Genomic DNA, 19,479 nt, shown 5'->3' with positions numbered 1-19,479 from the left:
GGATGAATGTTTATAATGCTGTTTATGTTAACATTTTTTTTACCTATGTATCAAACAAATCAAGAATAACATGGAGCAGAATATCTTCCTGAGGATATGAATCTAGATATATATGTATACATTGTAATGTGGCCATTACACATGTAAATGCCTTGAGAAGAATTTCAGCATGTCCATTACTTTGTCTCTTTTGCAGTTGTTCTTACGGCAATTCCAATGAAACAGTTGCATGTTTACCCGGGTTGTTGTAAAATAAAGATTGAAATTAAAATACAAATGTATATTGAGGTCTTAATTTTCATCTGAGATCATTTTATTTCCTTGCATTTTCCACATACTAAAATCTTATGGCTGTTCAGTGAATGCATCCACTCACTTTTTTGGAACATAAATTTGAGTATAAAATTAATATCAGCCCAAAAAGCAGTTTTCTGTCATTATATTCATTGAAAGATTATGGAAATAAATTTCAAATGAAGGAAAATCTCCCTCAACTTAGTTTGAAATATTTGACGTGAATTTCGGAAATTAATTTGAACTGTAACAACTCATATGGCTGAATCCCATCTTTAGATTTTAACTCTTAAGGACATTTTACACCTGTAACTTGATAAATTGATTTCAGGTTTAACCCAGAAGGAGTGGGGTAGGAGTCAATTTACGATTATGATGTACACTCAAGACACAACAATTTTCTCAATAATTTACAGTATGGACCCAGTTTAAAAAGTTGTTGTTCCGTGAAAGTGCTTGTCAATCAGAGGTACAAAAATCTCTTCCCAGCTCATGGTTTTACGGTAAAGGCTTTTATAAAGTTTATTCATTTTCTCTTTTTTTTTTTCATTTCCCTCAAGGGAAGCAAGGCACTTAGACCCAGCTTGTGGTCAGGTGTTGTAACAAAAACAGTTGACAAGTTGCCCCTGGTAAGGGGGGGGGGGGGGGGGGGCGTACTTGGGTCATTTTTTGCTGGGTATGTGCCGCTGGCCTCTCCGAACCCCTACCCCATTATAGTCTATTCTGTGGCCAATCACAGACCCCATCCTAGTCACTTTTGAGAAAATGTCATTTTCCCTATCCCAGCTTAGTCACTTTCTGATTATGCCTCTACGTTATTAAAAATTACATTTCACCTTCAGTACAAACATTCTGGTACATTTGCTAGCCATAAATATTTACAAACGTACCGTACTGAGCCGACTTTTAAATATTAAAACAACAGCACAAACCATTTTTTAACTGCAGATCTTCCTATTTTTAAATTCCCCCCCCCCCCCCCCCCCCGGAAGTTGCCTTTTGACATGGATTGCTTGGTCAAATAGCTTATATTTGACAAAGAAAGATGCATGGAGTCATCTCGAGATGGAAGGCCTTGGGCTGGATTTATGATGTCACAAAGAAGCGGTTTCACTGGAACTCGTCGATTGGCATGTTGCAAAGGATCATACAAGTGTATTAATGATGACTGTGCCTATCTTCAGTGTAAGTTCGTAGTGGAGAGAGCCTCCATGTGTATTTCATGTAGATTCTACTGCAATTTTCTCCCCAGATGAATGGAGAGTGGTTACTTTTCTAGATTTCCCATTGTCATTTGACTAAGTATTAGATTGTCAATTCTTGGTCATTTGTTTTCTGGTGATAACCATTGCTATTGCATTTGTTGCTGACTGTTGAATTTAGAAATGTTGGGTTGACAGGTGGACATATTATTTTAAGAACCTTTGAAAATGTAGTTTCTATCCAGAAAAAAGGGACACAGAAGAAGAAAGAAAGGTCCCTTATGGAAAACAGATACTCTTGGTTTGTTGAATGTTATGACGTTCATTTTGTTGCTTGTAACTTGATTGTAAACGTGCTGGGATTAAGGAGTGTTTTTATAATCAGACTTTGCACAAGAACTTTGAGCACCTAAGAAAGTTGGAATTATAACAAATTAATTAAAAACTTTTGAACATAAACACCACCCACTCATTGCTTATTGCCATTTGTTGCCTTATTTTATGTTTTTGTTCTACACAATACTGAAAGACCTTTGAAAAAGCAAATTTTTCTTCATCAAAAGTTCAACTTTTTCAAGTTAAGATTAAAATTAAAATTTCCAAGCTCTTTTAGCCCATATACCTGGTCAGTGGTGGTTTAGTTGGGATATAAAGGATAGTAAAGTAAAGAGCTTCCAGGCCCTTTGTGGTGCTGCTTGGCGCTGACAGGCTAACTGTTAATGAGTTTTAGAATTATTGCAATGCAGAGAACTTTGCCTATATTGAGCAATGAGCCTCAATTTTCAATTGGCACACTTGCCACACACCAAATTTGAGATTCATTGCTTGGAAGGTTGCCCATAACTACTGCACCAACCCAACTGCATTGCATGGTGTACAGTAACACTGAAAACAGTAAAATGCCATCAGGATGACAGCTGTTTAGGTAGTCCTTTGTTTGACTGTATTCCAGCGTTCTATGCTTCACAACACAGCGCAAGGCGAGGAAATACAAACAACAATGTGGTTTAGAAAATAGATTATGGTAAAATGGACTTGCCACTTTCAGGTATCCAAAATGCAAGGAAATGAACATCCCTGCTCAAATTGAGTGAGTCAAGTTTACCATAAACTTAACTTGTATCTACATGTATGTATCCCCCATCTAATCCAATCCAATTTTTTTAAGTGCTGAGATAATCTACACATTCTTCTGGTTTAAACATTAAAAAAGATTCAAGACTGGGAGAAGGAATGCGACGCGTTCCTATAGAAGAGGTCTTTACTTGAATGTTTCCTGTTAAAAGGGCTCCCTTTTTCCTTTTAATTCAACCGACCACAATCGAAAGTCCAGTCCACATGTTACAGCTTGGCTACCAAGCTCTTGGAAAATATTGCGATTGAAATAAATTGGAACAACTCTACATATGTAGATGTGACATCCAACGTTGTTATCTTCCAAAAGTCGAGTGCGATCTCTTCTTTCGGGCAAGCAGTCAAGTAAAGAGTCTGTAAAGTAAACCCTCTTGTCACTTGATTCGTAATTTCCAATTCCCCAATCGATAATTTCAAGCAATACTTTCCGTCTTTCTGGATGAGAGTAGTAGCTTGTTAAACCATGTTGTAGCTTCGCTTTTAGCAAAAACAATAAAATTATGATTCAAACTGTTAAAAGCTAAATGGCAGAGTCAAAAAGCGAATTTTTTTGTACTATTTAAAAAAACCACTGACTCGGTCACTTGACTCGGTGATCCGGTTAACTCATGTGGGTTGACAGAAGATAGCAATGCAGAACTTAAACTTACACTCAATCATAATGAAATCAATATGCAATTTGTATCTGGCATTTATGCAAAGTGAAATTCTTCATGAACATCTTCATTTTAGTTAATAGTTAGCCTCTTACACCAAAATACAAAAAAGCAAGTTCTGAGCAACTTTTGGAGTTTTGGAGCAACTTTTGAGCACCTTTTTGAGAAAATGGAGCACCTTTTCACACATTTATGAGCAACTTGTGGACAGCCCTAAACAAAACTGACTGTTTCTCTCCGGTCTAGTCTATTAGTGCTCAGTCTTTCTTCGTCCTTTATACGCTGACAAAAAACAACTAATATGCGTGGCCCTTTAATCAAAGATCTTCTTTCAAAGTCTCACAATTTTTTAAAATCAAAGCTATCGAATGTATCACACGGTCTTCATTTGCAAAATGAGCTCTGTGTTGACACGTGTCAACTTATAGCTTTCAAAGCCTGAACTGTCATAGTCAAGTTAAAAATATACGTACTTTTAAAGTGCCCCTAATCCCAAAATATGTTTTACGCTAAAATGAATGTTTGCACCTGTTCGAAACGCATTGCGGCCACATTTTCCGTTTTCTAAATATCCTGCCCTTTTATAGGCTTCAAAACTTGCAAAAAACCAACTATCTCTTGCTCATGACCGAGTCAGAAGGGGAATGGCTCAACTCCTGATTTGACGTCACAATCTACTTTGCATGCATGTTAACAAAGGGAAACAGCAATCTAAATCAGGAATCAGGAATAGACCCACTCCCCTTCTGACTCGGTCGTGAACAAAAGAGGCTTGGTTTTTCGCAGGTTTTGAAGCCTGTAAAAAGGCTATGAAAAGGGTAAAAAGGCCGCACTGCATTTCCAAAAGGTGCAAAGATTCATTTTAGCGAAAACAATATTTTGGGGTTAGGGGCACTTTAAACATTCCGAAACTATGTACTGGGATTTTGACTCTACAGATATAGTTTTTCAAGTGTTTACGTGAAACGTTACGTGAAACGGGAAACGAGAGCTGCAGGTTGCTCTTTGTCATAAACGAATAACTTGCATCTCTCAATGCAACGTTGCTCGATCAGTCTGTCACCAGGGAGCTGAAGCAACGACAACGGCGACGGCAACAAGAACGTCACAAATTTGCATATTTGGTGGGCAAAAACAAGAGCTTTTCACGCTCTGCACGTGTGTTTTTTACTTTTGTCCATTTCTTTGCCGTCGTCAGCAAAACTACAACGTGAAATATAGTCAAATTTGAGGTTTAAGGAAGGACGTCAACCCCTCACCCCCTCCCTCTAACTTTCTAACTCCAAAAAAGTATATTTTGTTTAAGAATTGAACGAAAAACCATCTGCGTTACAATTTTCACACGCTTCCAATTGACGCCATTCATACTTCCTTCATGATATAAACAGTCGAGCAAGAATCTACGCCTTTCTACTACCTCCTGAAACTTGCAAACGTTGAGCTAAGAGCACTCTGAGAACAAATATAATACTTACCAGGGGAGAGACATCAATCCAAGTTTAATGAATAAATCAATAAGAATTGAGTGAGTGAGTGATTGAGTGCCGCAAGACTGCCTCCTATACAATCTCGTACGCAGAGGTTTTCCAAAATGGATTTGTTCCTGATCACAGCAGACAAGTTAGATTGCATGACTACGTCATCCATGAGCTAAGAGGTCTGATCATGTGATACAAAGCGTTAGCGGAAGCGAAAGAAAGCGAAGTGGTTTCTTAGGGTTTTTTGGGGAGGAAAGAAGCCTTCAAACGTATCCACAAAACCAATATTATGTAGAGGTAGGTTGCTCTTCTTGTATTGCGATCTAACAAGACTCGTTTGTAGTCAAGATCATTGCCAAGTTGCATTCAATTTTTAAAGTTATAATTAATAATATTTGAAAGCATGCAGGCGATCCCTACAAATACGTACATCCGTCGGTCTGAAGAAGGCAATTTCAGTTGAATGGAAAATAGATCGAAATAATACGAGTTTAAGGTTAACAGATCTCGATATCGATCATTCTGATAGTCCGACGACTGCACGATGACTTGATATGGTTTAATGTATGGTTGTAGACATCAAATTTAATACATCACTTAACTTTTGTTCTAAGAGAATACTTATATTAATTAATTAATCCGCAACACTATTAAATGTATGTGTGAATTAACATTAATGCTCATAATTAGTGAATTTACTTAAATAACAAACCAGTAGCATAGCATAATTAAAACTACGACCGAAAATTTGAGGCGGATTATGGGAATTCCGAGAGGATTGAATTAAACTGAACTTAAATTATTACCTGAAAATATAATTTTCATTAGCTTGTGCAAAAATTAAAAATCTAAATAACCTAAACTCCCTAAACTACTTAACTGCAAATAGCAAAACACATGGAATGTGGTAAGTATATATAATTATTATCCTAACTTTTGATTAAATTTTCTTGCACACAGGAGAACATAGCCAGAGTCACAGTTTGAAAGCCTTGGGACACTTTTATTTATCCTGCTTGACGACTGTCAAAACATATCCTAGCACCTGAACACTTTTCTTATTGCTTAGAGTGGTTTTCAATTGGGTGTCAAAAGTAATTAGGGAATTGCTTTGGTTTTGCATTAATTCACTCAGTGATTGGTTCAAAAACCAAAACCAATCGAGGCTCGCGTGTGCACATTTTTAGCACTTTGTGTCGGCTATGTGTAATTACTTCGAGTTTTGATGGGTTTACTGGATTGTCTCCGTCCTTTTTGATTGGCCAAAGTAATTACTTTGGTTGTGATTTTACGACACTTGCTTGAAACTCGCTCTAAAAGAAATAAGAAGGATAATAACTTCTGTCATCACACTCAGTCTAGGGCAATCGTTGTGCTGACAAATAGATTTTAAACTTGAAAAAGGGAATATTATGTGTCAACTCTTAAAACCAGATTATCCAGGAATTTTCTGAATACCGAAGCAATCCTCCAGTCTCCCACATTCAAATCTCTCTGATAAAGGTGATTCGGGTCTTATTTCTAGCTACGAGAAACTAATATCTCAATTCAAAGTTCCAAAATTGCAAGAACTATCAGTTCACATGTTGTTGTCCTCATTGCTGAAAGTGACAGGTTATTGAAAAAAATTGTAACAGTTCCAGTTTCCGTTGAAGTGTGTGCTACCCCACCTGTGGTTGTAAGGTTTGTTGGCTGGGACAATTTTGTACGAGGGTTAACTTTGGACTTTCTCTGGAGGGGGTGATTGCATTGATCTTTTTCTGGAGAGAGCGAATGGGTCAATATTCTCCAAAACCCAGATTTCCAGACATTATAACTATAAAGCAACTCCCTTGCATGGGTGTTACGTTGCTAATTGCTGGTGGATCACCTGGTTGCCCATGGCCCACTTTACAGCCTGTGGCCCATTTCCTACAACTCAAAGATGTTTTTGAAGTTTTTCAGTGCCAAGGGGTACATTGACGTGCTTGTTCTGATGCAGACATCTGCTTTGGGTCATCATGGACTCTGGTGATGTTTTACTCATTTGGGTCTATGCATGTACGTGACACCACAGTGGGCTGCAGACATTCTTTAATTTTTAAAGATCTTAATGAATTTCCTGAAACTAACTTGAAAACAAATTCTTAACTATACATGGTTTGAGAACACTTGCCAGCTGTTCTTCCAGCTTCCTAAAAGAGGAACACTGTTTCATATATTTTAGTGTCATTTTTTTTCTCTTACAAGAATGTCACAAGGGAAACCAAACATGGCAAAGGGATGGAAGGGACAGAAACTGATAATGAGTGAAACTCGCTGTTTTATCACATTATTTCATTTAAAGGAAACTTGATTGATTCTTTTATAAGCTTGTGCATGATTGGTCATAATGTATTGACCATGCAAGCGAGCAGTTTCTGAATGGAAGTGCATGGTATTGTTTTTTTGAGGAACGTGTTGACTTTTCATGCTTTAGAACAGCACTTTTTATGTTCAGGACATCACTTGAACATTCACTAGATATCATTCATCTTAGGCTTAAGCAAGTAGGCCACATTTGAGGATGAGTACCAACTGATATACCACTAACCAAAAATATTTCAGTTGTAGAACACAATAGGCTCAAGGGGAAAGAAGTGGGCAACAGGCTGCAGGTCACTGGGCTGTGGGTTGCTAACCATTGGAGAGTTGGTCATAAGTGACACATGCTGAAGGCTGTGGGTCACCTGCTTAACATGGGGAATGTTAGTCTCCTAAAATTAACCAACCTGTTGATCCCATAAATTGAATATCATAGGCCTTATTCCAAAATGGCCACTATTTTAGTATTCTTTTGTTCCCTTGCAAATTGACCCATTTGGCCTCGCTTTCAAACGTAGAATTCAAAAGAATATTTAACCTTGAACGAGGCCAAAAGGGCTAACTTGCAATCAAACAAAAGAATACTAAAATAGCCATCATTTTGGAATAAGGTATATTAACTCCTCAAACGTGTGAAATGTTCAGTTTACTTGAATTGTGGTTGTTAATTGCCATTCAGGCTTTAACCAAAAACCTCTCTGCTCCCCCCCTTGCCTCCCTTAATGTCTTGGTCTCCTTCACCATCTTCATCTGTCTTTCTTCCTTCCTCTCCCCTCTCTCTAGCTCATGTTGTTCTGTCTCTCTCTTCCTCCCCCTTCCTCCAACATTCCTTCTCCCTCGCCCTCTTCCTGTTCCACTCCCTCCCGCCTTCTCTCCCTCAAATGAAAAAGATGATTCAAGTTCAAGTTCAATTTTTTTATTTATTTACCAATATATACTAGTGCAATTTTTGATACATCTATTTAGGTAGTTACAATTACTAAAGATAATGAACTGACAAAATTATTTTACAAAATGTCCAATCCGGGTAAAGAATATAGGGTGAGTATACACCTAATTGCAATAACATTGTTGTAGAAGAAAGCAAGAAGACAAATATGAATTAATTATGCAAATTTCAATTTCCATTGTTCTTAGATACTGAGCATGAATGAAAAACTATTCCAGCCATCATTCACATCAGTAAAAAATAGCAAATGGTGTTTTTGTCCTTCCATTAAGGCCCGACGATTTAATTTACTTTTTTTTAATTTCATTTTTTCTTTTTTTTTATGCGGTCTTGTGTCATACATGATGATTCAATAAACACTTTGTTTTCTGAATGAGACTCATGCATTGTGTACTGGACTTTAATTTTCCCCTGGACAGCACTAACCCCCCATCACTGATTTGAAATATGATTGAGAAAAAGGAAAGGAGACCTTCGTATACCAAGTTAAATCAACTTAAATCAGTATTTTAAGCATATATCTTGGAATTTTTAATTCCCATTTGGCTTAATTTTTCCTTTTGTCTTTTTGGCTTTGTGCTTTTTCTATGACAACGTTATTGTAATTAGGTATAATGTGGTGAGAAGATTTTAGGATGCGCGGAGCTCCGCTGTAATCAGCTTTATTTTCTTAGTTCAATGCAAGTACACTGATATTCTGACTTATTCTTTTTTTTATTGTCACTATTAATTAAGTAGTGTTCATAACTGCCACGATCACTCACATCTTCATTGTTTAATCTCTAGTCTAAATGTATAATTTTTACATATTCTTTCTCATTTCACCACTCATGGATTTATTAGGAACCAACAAAGTGACTATAGGTCTTAGTTAGCTTGTTAGCTCAGTTGCTAGAGCACTACGCTGGTATCACAGAGGTCATATGGGTTTGATTCACATAGAAGCCTGTATTTGTTTTTTTCAGGCATTACTTCCATTACTGTTTAAGCACAACATACAATTAACTAACAAGTTGTCTGTCAGTTTGCAAGAACATTTTTTTAAGAAATAGATACTCAAGTTTATAATCTTTGTAGTACTAATTTACTTACATTTATTCCTGATAAACCACTTAGCTCCACTTGCTGAATATAGAAAAGAAACGTTTGTTTCCAATGGCAGCAAAAATAATAACCTCAACAAAGTAAAGAGATCTTTCATCTGTTCGGCCCTGTCATTCCCTGTTTTTAGCCATTAGCTTGATTGCTAATGTTTGGCTTTCATTGAGACAGTAGCTTTGCTACTGATGGATTTCCAAGAATAAATAAAGCGGTCACTCACTCCCTCTGCCTATCCCCCTCCATCTTTTTCTGTCTCTCTCCTCCTCTTTTCCTTTCCCTCTTCTTCCTCTCCCTCCATCTTCCTCTCTGGCTTTCTGTCCCTCTCCTCCTCTTTTCCTTTCCCTCTTCTTCCTCTCCCTCCATCTTCCTCTCTGGCTTTCTGTCCCTCTCCTCCTCTTTTCCTTTCCCTCTTCTTCCTCTCCCTCCATCTTCCTCTCTGGCTTTCTGTCCCTCTCCTCCTCTTTTCCTTTCCCTCTTCTTCCTCTCCCTCCATCTTCCTCTCTGGCTTTCTGTCCCTCTCCTCCTCTTTTCCTTTCCCTCTTCTTCCTCTCCCTCCATCTTCCTCTCTGGCTTTCTGTCTCTCTCCTCCTCTTTTCCTTTCCCTCTTCTTCCTCTCCCTCCATCTTCCTCTCTGGCTTTCTGTCCCTCTCCTCCTCTTTTCCTTTCCCTCTTCTTCCTCTCCCTCCATCTTCCTCTCTGGCTTTCTGTCCCTCTCCCTTCACTCTCGCTATCCCGATCTTTCCTGTACAACACTCAGTGCAGTTGGATGCATGGTTCATATTTGAACTTCAGAAACAGTCAGCGGTCAGCGTAGAAGATGGCCGCGTATTTTTCAGCTCTGCTTTCATTCACACTTCTTACTGCTTATTTTGCATCTTTTTATGCAAAGAGCTATTGATTATAATCAGTGTTGTTCAGGGCACTAATTAGTCTTTACTATATCGTGACCTTCTCCAATTTATTTTCTTATATTTCAGTTATTTATTATATTTGTTTGGGAAAAAACAGTAAAATAAAAAAAATGAAATGAACTTCAGAACATCTTTGATGGCTGATTTGCAAGGACCCACATCTGCCAGCATTGCTCTTGGCAAGCTGCATCATTTGGAGCCTGAGCTTTGCATAGCAATACAGGGAACTTATTCCCCTCAACATTTTCCCTTTGACATATTCCCCCTGTTCAGCTTATTACCCGTGGAATATCCCCCTCAACATATTCCAAAGATCATGCAGCCACAGGAGAACTTAACTTTGGAGATTATTTCTATTGTGCTAATTTCCCGCCCCCTCCCTCCCTAACCTCAAGTCACTTTCTCTGGCAGACTTGGAGACCTATTTAGGAGCCAGGAGATAATCCGGAAGAGTTGGCATATATGATATTCGTCTCTCTGTAGTCTTCTTCAATAACACCTTTGTCCCTGCGCTTTCGGGCATCAATAGGGCAAATATGTAGATAAATACAGTGTTTATTTCAAACAACATCAAGCATTCATTAGACTGAATTAACTATGTTTAAAAACTTGCAATTTATAGTATATAAACATTATACGTAAAAAGAGAACATTGTACAAAAAATTACTTAAATTTAATAAAATCTAGTTCTGCATGGCCAAGTGTTCGCTAGTTAAAACACTCGTTGGGATCTCAGATTGTAATTACAAGACATGTTATTGTGCGAAGGTAACAGATCACATAGGTTTGTGTGTACTTCCACTCAGTCTCCAAGATTTGATTACACAATTCCAGCATAAATTTTCACGTTTGTTGTAAAGCGTCGTGATGCCCGCATTGACTGTATATGTAAAGTCTTTATAAGGTAGTTCTCTGTTTGTTTCGAAAGGTACGCGGGTATTCCACGGGATCATTCACATTTTGATATATTTCACTAGAGCACGCCAGCTTTGCTTGGAACAAGAATCGGCAAAATACTGCAACCAAGAAAGGACGAACTTCAAACAAGACCTCCAACAAATTACCTGTACGTGCTTGAAATAAACTTCTGAAAACACAAGTTAGTTAATTTTACGAAAACTCACGTTTCGCGATTACGTGTTTATAACATAAGAGCAAAATTTTCTTGTCACTGTCGAGGCACATCGAAAAACAGTTACAGTGTAGGCAAACGGAGTGAAAAACACTTGTTCGCTCGCATTTGAGAGCAAAACAAACAAACAAGTCAACTATTTCTTTATGTCCAAAAAGAGTACAAGTGATTGTTATTTTTGAGAATAAAAATTCGAGTTTCATTCCTGAACAAAGGAAACAGCGATTAATTTAAACCACTTTTTTAAAGTACGAATCCACTTGAAATAACGAATTCATAAGAATAACAAACAGTTCAGTCTCCAAAAAAAGAATTTGTGGATTAGTTTGAGCTATTACTGGTATACTGTTTTGTCGTTCTATTTCTCTTTCTCTCTTCTTTCGTTTCTGTTCTTCTGTCATAGGTCGTCCAGGCATCAAGCGACTTTATCAAATTTAAAAATCTGCTAACGATATGTCAGAACGCAGCTCTAAACAATCTAACTAGTAATAGGTTTCATTAAATCGGCCCCCGCCTAAGATAATACGGATCTGCACATTGTGATGTCTTCATATTATTTTACATGTAATTAGGTAGGTAAATGAAAGTGAAAGATGCAAGGAAAGGATGGGAAACAACAAACATTTTTAATTTACACACTATCAATTGAAAAGAAAAAAGTACTTAATTTTGGAAAATGCTTTGAAAATATGATAGTAAAACAGGAACAGGAACATTCAACGACTAGAAGGAAACATAATCGTCGTCATCTTTCGTCGTCATCTTTCTCATCCATGTGGTTCTTTCCACGGTAAAAAAGGAACAAAACTCGCTTATTATATTCGGAGCACTGATTATCATTATCTGTGAATAATCGTTGTAAAAATGACCGAAGATTGTTTGAAAATGATGATACTGTGACTATGCTTTAATTTGCTTTCTGAGGTTGCGGCCAGCAGTTTGTGTGTCGCCCCTGTTCAGCCTCTGATTTCATTTGTGTCTGACAAATCGTCGCAACTGTTTATGATTTGTGCCTGAAAAATCGATTTCTGACACAGGCAATATGATTTTCTATCAGATACTGTAATCTTTGATCTTTGAAACAAAAGGAATCGCTGTAAATATTAGAAAATTACTCACCTTCAATCGCTATGCCGACCCTTAGTTACCCAGAACACCTCACGAACTCGGTAACAATACCGATACCACCTTGCGCGCTCGGTTGCGCAAATCGTTCTTTTCCCCTAAACAATATCTACCAATTTACATATTGGTTTACATAATTTCCCTTTTTACGCGTAGGTTTCTACAATTGTAGGTTGCCTCCTCGGGTTTTGGCCTCTGGACCAAAACCCTGCGGGGGCAAAAATAAACACTCAGCCTTAAGTTTATATCCCTCCGCTGCTTGACTTGAAGAACTGCGTAGCCACCAGCGTTGTCCTGACCACAGCTATGTATGTCAAACCTGGACTGAAACCGGCGAAAAATGCAGGAAAAGAATATATTCCAAACCGTTTTCCACTTGAACACGAAAAGCGTCCGCTGTTGAAAGCTTTCGTTGACGTAGTATGGCTGTGTAGCCGCGTCAATGACTGCAAAATTCTCGCGCGCTCATTGGCTAATTTTTATTGTCAATAAGCGGACAGAAAGATTGACGTCAGTTTTTCATGCGTCTGTCCTGTTATTGGCAATGATTTTCGTCATAACATTGTCAAAGTAGCTGTGGATCCACGACGCGATAGCCGAGTAGATCCGTAGACTGACGTTAATTTGTTAATTAGCATTAGCCAGGCTTAAGCCTGCTATCCAATCGAAAACCAGTGCCTCGTCAGCGGTCAACTTAAAAAAGAAACAGCTGACCTCGATGAGCTCTAAACTTGAGCCCGCGATATGGTCACGTTATAGTGGTCAGCGGATGCCTTGTTTTGACGGGTGTCAATTGACTATAACCTGAATGTCCAATATAAAAGATGTACGCCGTAAACTAGCTAGAGTGTGGCCTCGACATAGTCAAGTGATACTGGTCACATTGGCATAAATGTAAGTGGCTGGACGGATGTACGGTCCTACGGTGACCAAAACCAGGAGCTCATTAAGAGGAGCCTCTATCTCCCATACTTGGCCTCGGAGTCAACCCTTTCCCGAGTAGATTTATTTATAGAACACCTCCCTTGGGAGATTCAGCACTCTCACTGTTGTAAAAGCTAATCAAAACAGAGCAATCTCAGCGTCAAGGGAATTATGATACTTTTCGCGGGAAAAACCTGTTCCTAAAAATAAATTTACTCGGGAAAGGGTTGACTCAAGGAATTAGAGGAGATAGAGGCTCCTCTTGATGAGCTCCTGCCAAAAGTAAATTTTCTCTCACAGATAGGTTACCATATTCACTTACCCATGGTGCTCCGAGCGCGGGCCGAACAGATCCGCTATTAATAAACGATGAACTACATGAGCGCGCTTAAGTTGTTTTAGGAGATAAAGTCGCTGGGATGCTTGTTGTTGTCATTTTCCCAATGTGTTCCTTCCACTTCAGATGTTTTCTAATGGTAACGCCTAAAATTTTAGCGGATTTTATAACTTCAAAATGTCGCCAATTCCCCTCAAAGAGATTTGTATCTGTGCTAGGTTTCCTATCGCATAATTGTCGCGATTAACAGGTCAAAAACCTTACCTGTCAATCTCTATCTTGGCTTGCTTTCTTTAAAATTAATAATCTCTTTTCCAGATTCTTTTATGTTTTGCCATGAGTCTGAGCACGTTTCTCAACCAACTTCATGAAGTGGGCTGCAGTTTTCGAGTAACTTCGTCCGAAGTCAGGGATGTTGAGTCGGCTGTTCTTGAAGGGCTGTCAACAATTCTTAACAAAGGTCAGACTCTGAAATTTGAATCAATCGACGAGGCTGCAACCATTAATATTGCTGCAAGTGGGGAAGCTCCAATTATAACATATGGAGACCTTTTTTCAGTGGAAAAAATCCTACCTGTTGGAAGCTTCTACGAAGGAACTAAACTCATTGTTCCCAACGAGTTTGATTTTAACATTAAGGTAAATGTTGGTGAAATTGATATCCATCATGGATGTAGACCAGGTCGTGTACAGGTCACGTTTGAAAGCGGCCACCAAAAAAGCCTGCAAAATCTTTCTGGATTGTTCTCTGGAATGCTCGATGCATCGTTAGAATCTTTGACAGATGTTGAGAAAAGGATAACAAGGGAAACAGGCACACTGCACATACTGTCTATCAGCAGCTCTTCGTTTCAAGTACCATGTCTTGAATTAAAATGGGAAGGAGCGAACTTTGTATTTCAAATTACCGTGGACATCATGCCATCAATCCCATGCACCGATACGTTTATGGAGGAGATCGCAACAGACGACAATTTCCCATCAGTTTTCCATCAGTTGGTGAAAGACCTGGGCTGCTTTCTGGTACCTAAAACGTGTTCTCGAGACTGTGGGAAATGCTTTCATGTTTCCTTTGCTCAGGCAGAACTTCATCTCATGCAGTCCATGGATGAAGTACATCGCAAGTGTTATCGAGTAGCGAAGTGGCTACTTTGCAGTCATATTTTAGAATCTTACAAGGTCAAGATGGCTATTCTAGACCACGTTTATAACGCAAAGTGCCGATCACAAGCTGGTATCGGTGAATGCGTTTTAGCGGTGCTTGAGGCGCTACTAAACGACTACGATAACCTGAAAATGCCGACCTTCTTCTTGAGGTCGTGTTGTTTAATCACCAAAGATGGGGAGGGAACGACTCGTTACTTGGATTATCTTATTGATGCAACTGGACTTGATATGTCAAAAATACCAGTGATGCAAACGGAATTCACCGAGCTTCACAGTTATAAAAACTATGACTGGCTCGACATGTTTGCGTGGTACGAATTTCAGAAACGCTGCATCAGTTTAATGATTAGCATGCTTAGCTACCTTGCCGACGTAGAAGAGTCACTGCATTTGAGTAGTTACCGTCGCATGTTTGCAGCGCTTACCGTCTTTTTGGACACTAAAATTGGGGCACTTTCTATTCCTGGATTAAACGGTGTCCCACGTTCTACCGCCAGACCAACAACAAGGGAGTGGAGAGACAAGGTACCCAATTTGTCGAAGAGAGTCTTCATTCCTGCATTTTCTCTGATACTTGACAACATCCAAGCAATTCTTGGACAAACATTTTCAGTTCCTGGTGTATCTTCTATCCCACCCATACCCTTGTGCCTGCCAAGCCCGGTTATGGGATTCTCTCAAGGACATACTGGTTCTACTCAATGGAAAGATCCTAATGGAGATCTCTACTTGCGTCAAGGAGCTATGTGCTATTTTGCTGAGTTACGAGGTGGTTGTTGGTGCCCGCATGCATTTGGCAAGATGTCCTTCGTTGAGAGCTTCAAGGAATCCTACGATTCTTTTATTTCAGGCATGCTCTCGAGTAGTCAAGGAGGTCCAAGTTCCCGACTGATTAGAGGGAGTAGTCTGAACGTTGGCCCTGCAGACGAAAGTACTGATAGGGAAGCTGAAATCCCAGACTTTCAAGGACCATTTCACTACAACGTGCGCTATGACGGGGAGGCATTTATGAAAAAAATTGTTTCCCAATGGAATTACAAACGTTGTCTCATCCGATTCCTTGTTAATAGAATGCTAGTCGGAATTCATTTAAAAAGAAATGGAAGACCAGATTTTCCATTTTCTACAAGTTGAGTTTTTAACAAGTTGAAGAACCAGTCTACAAAACAGCGTTGTCTCCTCCTTCACACCTTGCATGGTAACCTTCTAAAGCGTTGCTTATTCGATGAGACTCAAAGGAACTTGTTTTGTTGAAATATTACAAACATAATTGTACTTTAGCATATTGTACAAGGGGTCAGTTTTTCTCAAACCTAGCCGGAAGCCAAAAATATAATTTTCTGACTTCGGTTTACTGACTTTGAGGAAGAATGATTAGTTTGATTTAATGAACAGAAGTTGTTTACTTTAGAAATCGATGATCAGTCGCAGGTGTCCAAAGCTTTCATAAAAATGACTGACGAGAATATTTGGGATTCCTTTCTCCTTCATGCACATGATGGAATGTCCTTTTCAAACAGTATGAGCCGGACCGAGAAATAAATTGCTTTGAGGTTTTGTTGCTTTATTTTTCTCTAATCAAAACTTTCTTAGGAACCTAAAACGTAAAATTTCTGACAATTTTTACTTTTCTCAGTGAACCAGCCAAGTTTGACAACTGGACATCGCAATCGAAAATTCTTGATTATAATCAACGTAAGTGGTAGCTTTTACCTCCAATGAACTTTTCCTATTGTTATGTAAATCCACCTGTCGACTGCCCACCCTTAACTACAAAACTTAAGGTGGTTAATCAGTATTGCACTGCACATCCTGTACTGCGCATATCGTGTGTCAATTTATAAATTGGATCAAATTTGTAACATTGTAAATATGGCGTAAAGTCGATCATACACGCTAAGACAGTTCTCAAAACACGTGAGATAAGTTGTGAATGACCCGTAATTCTTTAAGGGCGCGCATTCTGCGAACATGGCGAATTTTGTTGTTTTGATCTACGATAATCGATTTTTGTTCCATAATTTTGGTGTACAAACTATCCTCTTTAAAACGTTCGACAACTTTTTTTTCTGAGGAATCACCTTAATCTTCCTTCAGTTGACTATAATGGGATGTCTCTTAGCTCTTCACACAAAATGTAAAACGCGAGTTTAAAAGTCTGAAAGCTCAAAACTCCAGTGCTGCATATTAAGCCTGCGGCGTACACACGCAATGCATTCTTAAACTAGTGAGCCTTTGACGTCATCTTCTCCTTTATACAGCTCTCTCAAGAACTTAGAGCTAGTAATGGCGGATCATTGAATAGAAAAATTTCATTTAAAATGTGAAGGATGTTTTTTTTTTTAATCAAGGCTTAAAACTTTAGTCGCTTAGTGTTTGGTTAACAATTCAAAGAAAAATAAGAATTGATTTTTTGGTCACAGGGGAACTCTAAGGGCCCGAATAGTTATTATTTTGTGCAATGTAAAGTCACGGATACCTAAGGAGAACATTTAATTATTATACTCTGCAATTACTATTTTCCGCTTTCTTTAGATGGTTTTATGGCATTATATAAAGGCATATATTTCCTAGCAAACGGACAGTTCGGAATGTATTCCTATAGAACGAGGCCCTGACAGGGTGGGGTCCCGTGTCGCTTGTCTGAATTTTAAAATCAGTCGTGTCGGGGTTTAATCGCTCATTCTCGGCCTTGACGGCACTGTCGGATTTTGCTGGGAAAGGATGTCTTTTGTCGGAATTTCATTTTATGTGCTGTCGCTACTTTTTGGGCCATGACGCTTGTCGGAATTTACCATGTCAGGGCCTCAGTAACCCTCGATATCCGCTTAAGTCTCTAAGAAATCAAAGTCGCACTGTTTTGGGAACACTTTTGTTAAAGTTCGTAGAAAAATAAAATGGACGGCTTTCAGCTTTTCTCAGCGGCTGCTTTTCGACCTTTTGATTTTGCCGGTGCTTTGTCGTTCCTTTGTCGTGTGCAGCCTTGCTATTCAAGTCAACCGAACGAAAACGAGGCACGGAAATATGCACTCAGTTTCACTTGAAAAGCGCAAGAAACGTCTTTCACAAAGCTACGACAGTGTAAATGAGATTTAGGCAAGGAAAACACTAGGTGGTCATCTCAGTTTTAAGCCAATGACTGCACGTTAGACTTCGAACAGACATTTCGTTCAAGTCGGTGCTAAAATGAACTTTTATTCCTCTCCCTTTCAAAATCAGCCACCATTACACTTGCAACGCTGACATTACTGTTCTCCCAGATTAAGCGCTCCACATCAACAGATCTCAAAGAGGACGTTTCCCGTGTTTGCATAGCCTCATCTGAACACGAGGGAGAGTTGGGAGAATTCTAGACAGTTATGCAAACCCGAGACGCAGTCGAGGCTATGGAAACACGAAAAAAAATCCTGAGGTGCTTTTTAAAACTATTTCTCAAAGATCATTCGACAAATGCAGGAAAATGCTGTTTTTTTTTTCTTCTTGATTGAAAGAGATGTTCTTGATACACTCTCATATTTCCTACCAGCCAATCAAAATGTACAAGGAAGGGTTACATTTTGCAAACGTTGGCCGCGTAGCACTTATATTTCAACAGACGTAACCATTAGAGGGTATTGTGAAGTGCTAGTATGTGAGCGTTAACCCTACTAATGGAAATGGGCCCACACAAGGACAGAGAAAAACTCTGACCAGGGTTGGAATTGAACCCACGACCTTCGGGTAAGATCACTGACTGCTTCTCTACCGACTGAGCTACAAGGTCAGAGGGGAGCAGAACGTGGGAATTTAAGATGTCAATGTCATGGCAATGAATATGTACAAGTACAAGGAAGGGTTACGTTTTTGCAAACGTTGGCCGTGTAGCACTTATATTTCAACAGACTCAACTATTAGAGGGTAATGTGAAGTGCTAGTTTTCTACCTATATGAACCATGTGAGCGTTGGCCCTACTAATGGAAATGGGCCCACACAAGGACATATCTTAAGCCCATTGCATTAGTAGGGCTAACGCTCATATGGGTAAAAAACTAGCACTTCACATTACCCTCTAACAGTTAAATCAATTTACACGGTACGATTTTTGTCACATGCGACAAGCTAACGACAGGCCCACGACATGACTTACAACTGTCGCAGTTTAAAACGCTACGACATTTTTTTTTTGACGTACACAGCAATCGTAAATCATGTCGTGGGCCTGTCGTCAGCCGTTGTCGCATGCGACAAAAATTGTACCGTGTAAATCGGCCCTTACGGCACTCTGCATATCAGCGAACTTGCGATGTTGCAAAGTTGTATTCTGAGGTGACGTTTTTGTCGACGTCGCCGTCGAAGATCTTAAAGTCCCTTTTTTTCCTCCAATATGCAATCAAGACCACATTATGACTATCCCCAATAAAGTAAAGTAAAGTAAAGTAAAGTAGACCTTATTAAACTTCGATAACTCGTAACAGTAACTTTTAATCACTGACAAACCTGAGGTCGACGGTGCGCTCATTTTACTCCCCCCTCTCCATCAGTGCTCCGTTTTACGGGTATTTAAAGCTACTAGCTACACGGAAAGGAAAGGAGTCGAAACAAGGATGCGAGATCCGGGAATCGAACTCAGGACCTCTTGCACCAAGGCCGCGCACTAACCGACTGTGCCATCCTTGCTCCAATCTGTACCTGTGCCACTCTTACTTTTTGTGTGAATTATGCCAATTTCAGCGACGCCGCCTCAG

General features: G+C 39.1%; 3 protein-coding genes across 4 annotated transcripts in view; 1 reads left to right on the top strand and 2 right to left on the bottom strand.

The window, feature by feature from the left end:
* Positions 1–16,311, top strand: part of LOC138012949 (uncharacterized) — a 16,805-nt gene extending 494 nt beyond the window's left edge. The window contains exons 2-3 of one of the 2 annotated variants that reach the window (XM_068859891.1): positions 1–797; positions 13,906–15,916. The exon at positions 1–797 is cut by the window's left edge and continues 119 nt beyond it. In XM_068859891.1, the coding sequence (XP_068715992.1) occupies positions 13,924–15,888 (1,965 nt within the window). In that variant the 5' untranslated portion in view covers positions 1–797; positions 13,906–13,923 and the 3' untranslated portion in view covers positions 15,889–15,916. Of the gene's footprint in view, positions 798–4,831; positions 5,062–13,905 lie in introns of those variants that run through there. The other variant, XM_068859892.1, reaches the window with a different exon arrangement.
* Positions 1–19,479, bottom strand: part of LOC137968129 (uncharacterized) — a 197,285-nt gene that overhangs the window by 10,590 nt on the left and 167,216 nt on the right. The window lies entirely within an intron of this gene.
* LOC137968305 (octapeptide-repeat protein T2-like) lies at positions 9,370–9,936 on the bottom strand. Its single transcript, XM_068814908.1, has one exon. It carries the CDS (start codon positions 9,934–9,936, stop codon positions 9,370–9,372), a length of 567 nt encoding a protein of 188 aa, XP_068671009.1.

Source organism: Montipora foliosa, chromosome 8, assembly GCF_036669935.1.
Source record: "Montipora foliosa isolate CH-2021 chromosome 8, ASM3666993v2, whole genome shotgun sequence".
NCBI classification, from domain to species: domain Eukaryota; kingdom Metazoa; phylum Cnidaria; class Anthozoa; order Scleractinia; family Acroporidae; genus Montipora; species Montipora foliosa.
The sequence above is the reverse complement of the archived record's forward strand: the minus strand, read 5'-3'. Positions and strand labels throughout refer to the sequence as shown.

Excerpts from the sequence above, each read along its gene's own strand:
- LOC137968305 (XM_068814908.1), bottom strand. The coding sequence starts at position 9,936 with ATGAACCATGCATCCAACTGCACTGAGTGTTGTACAGGAAAGATCGGG.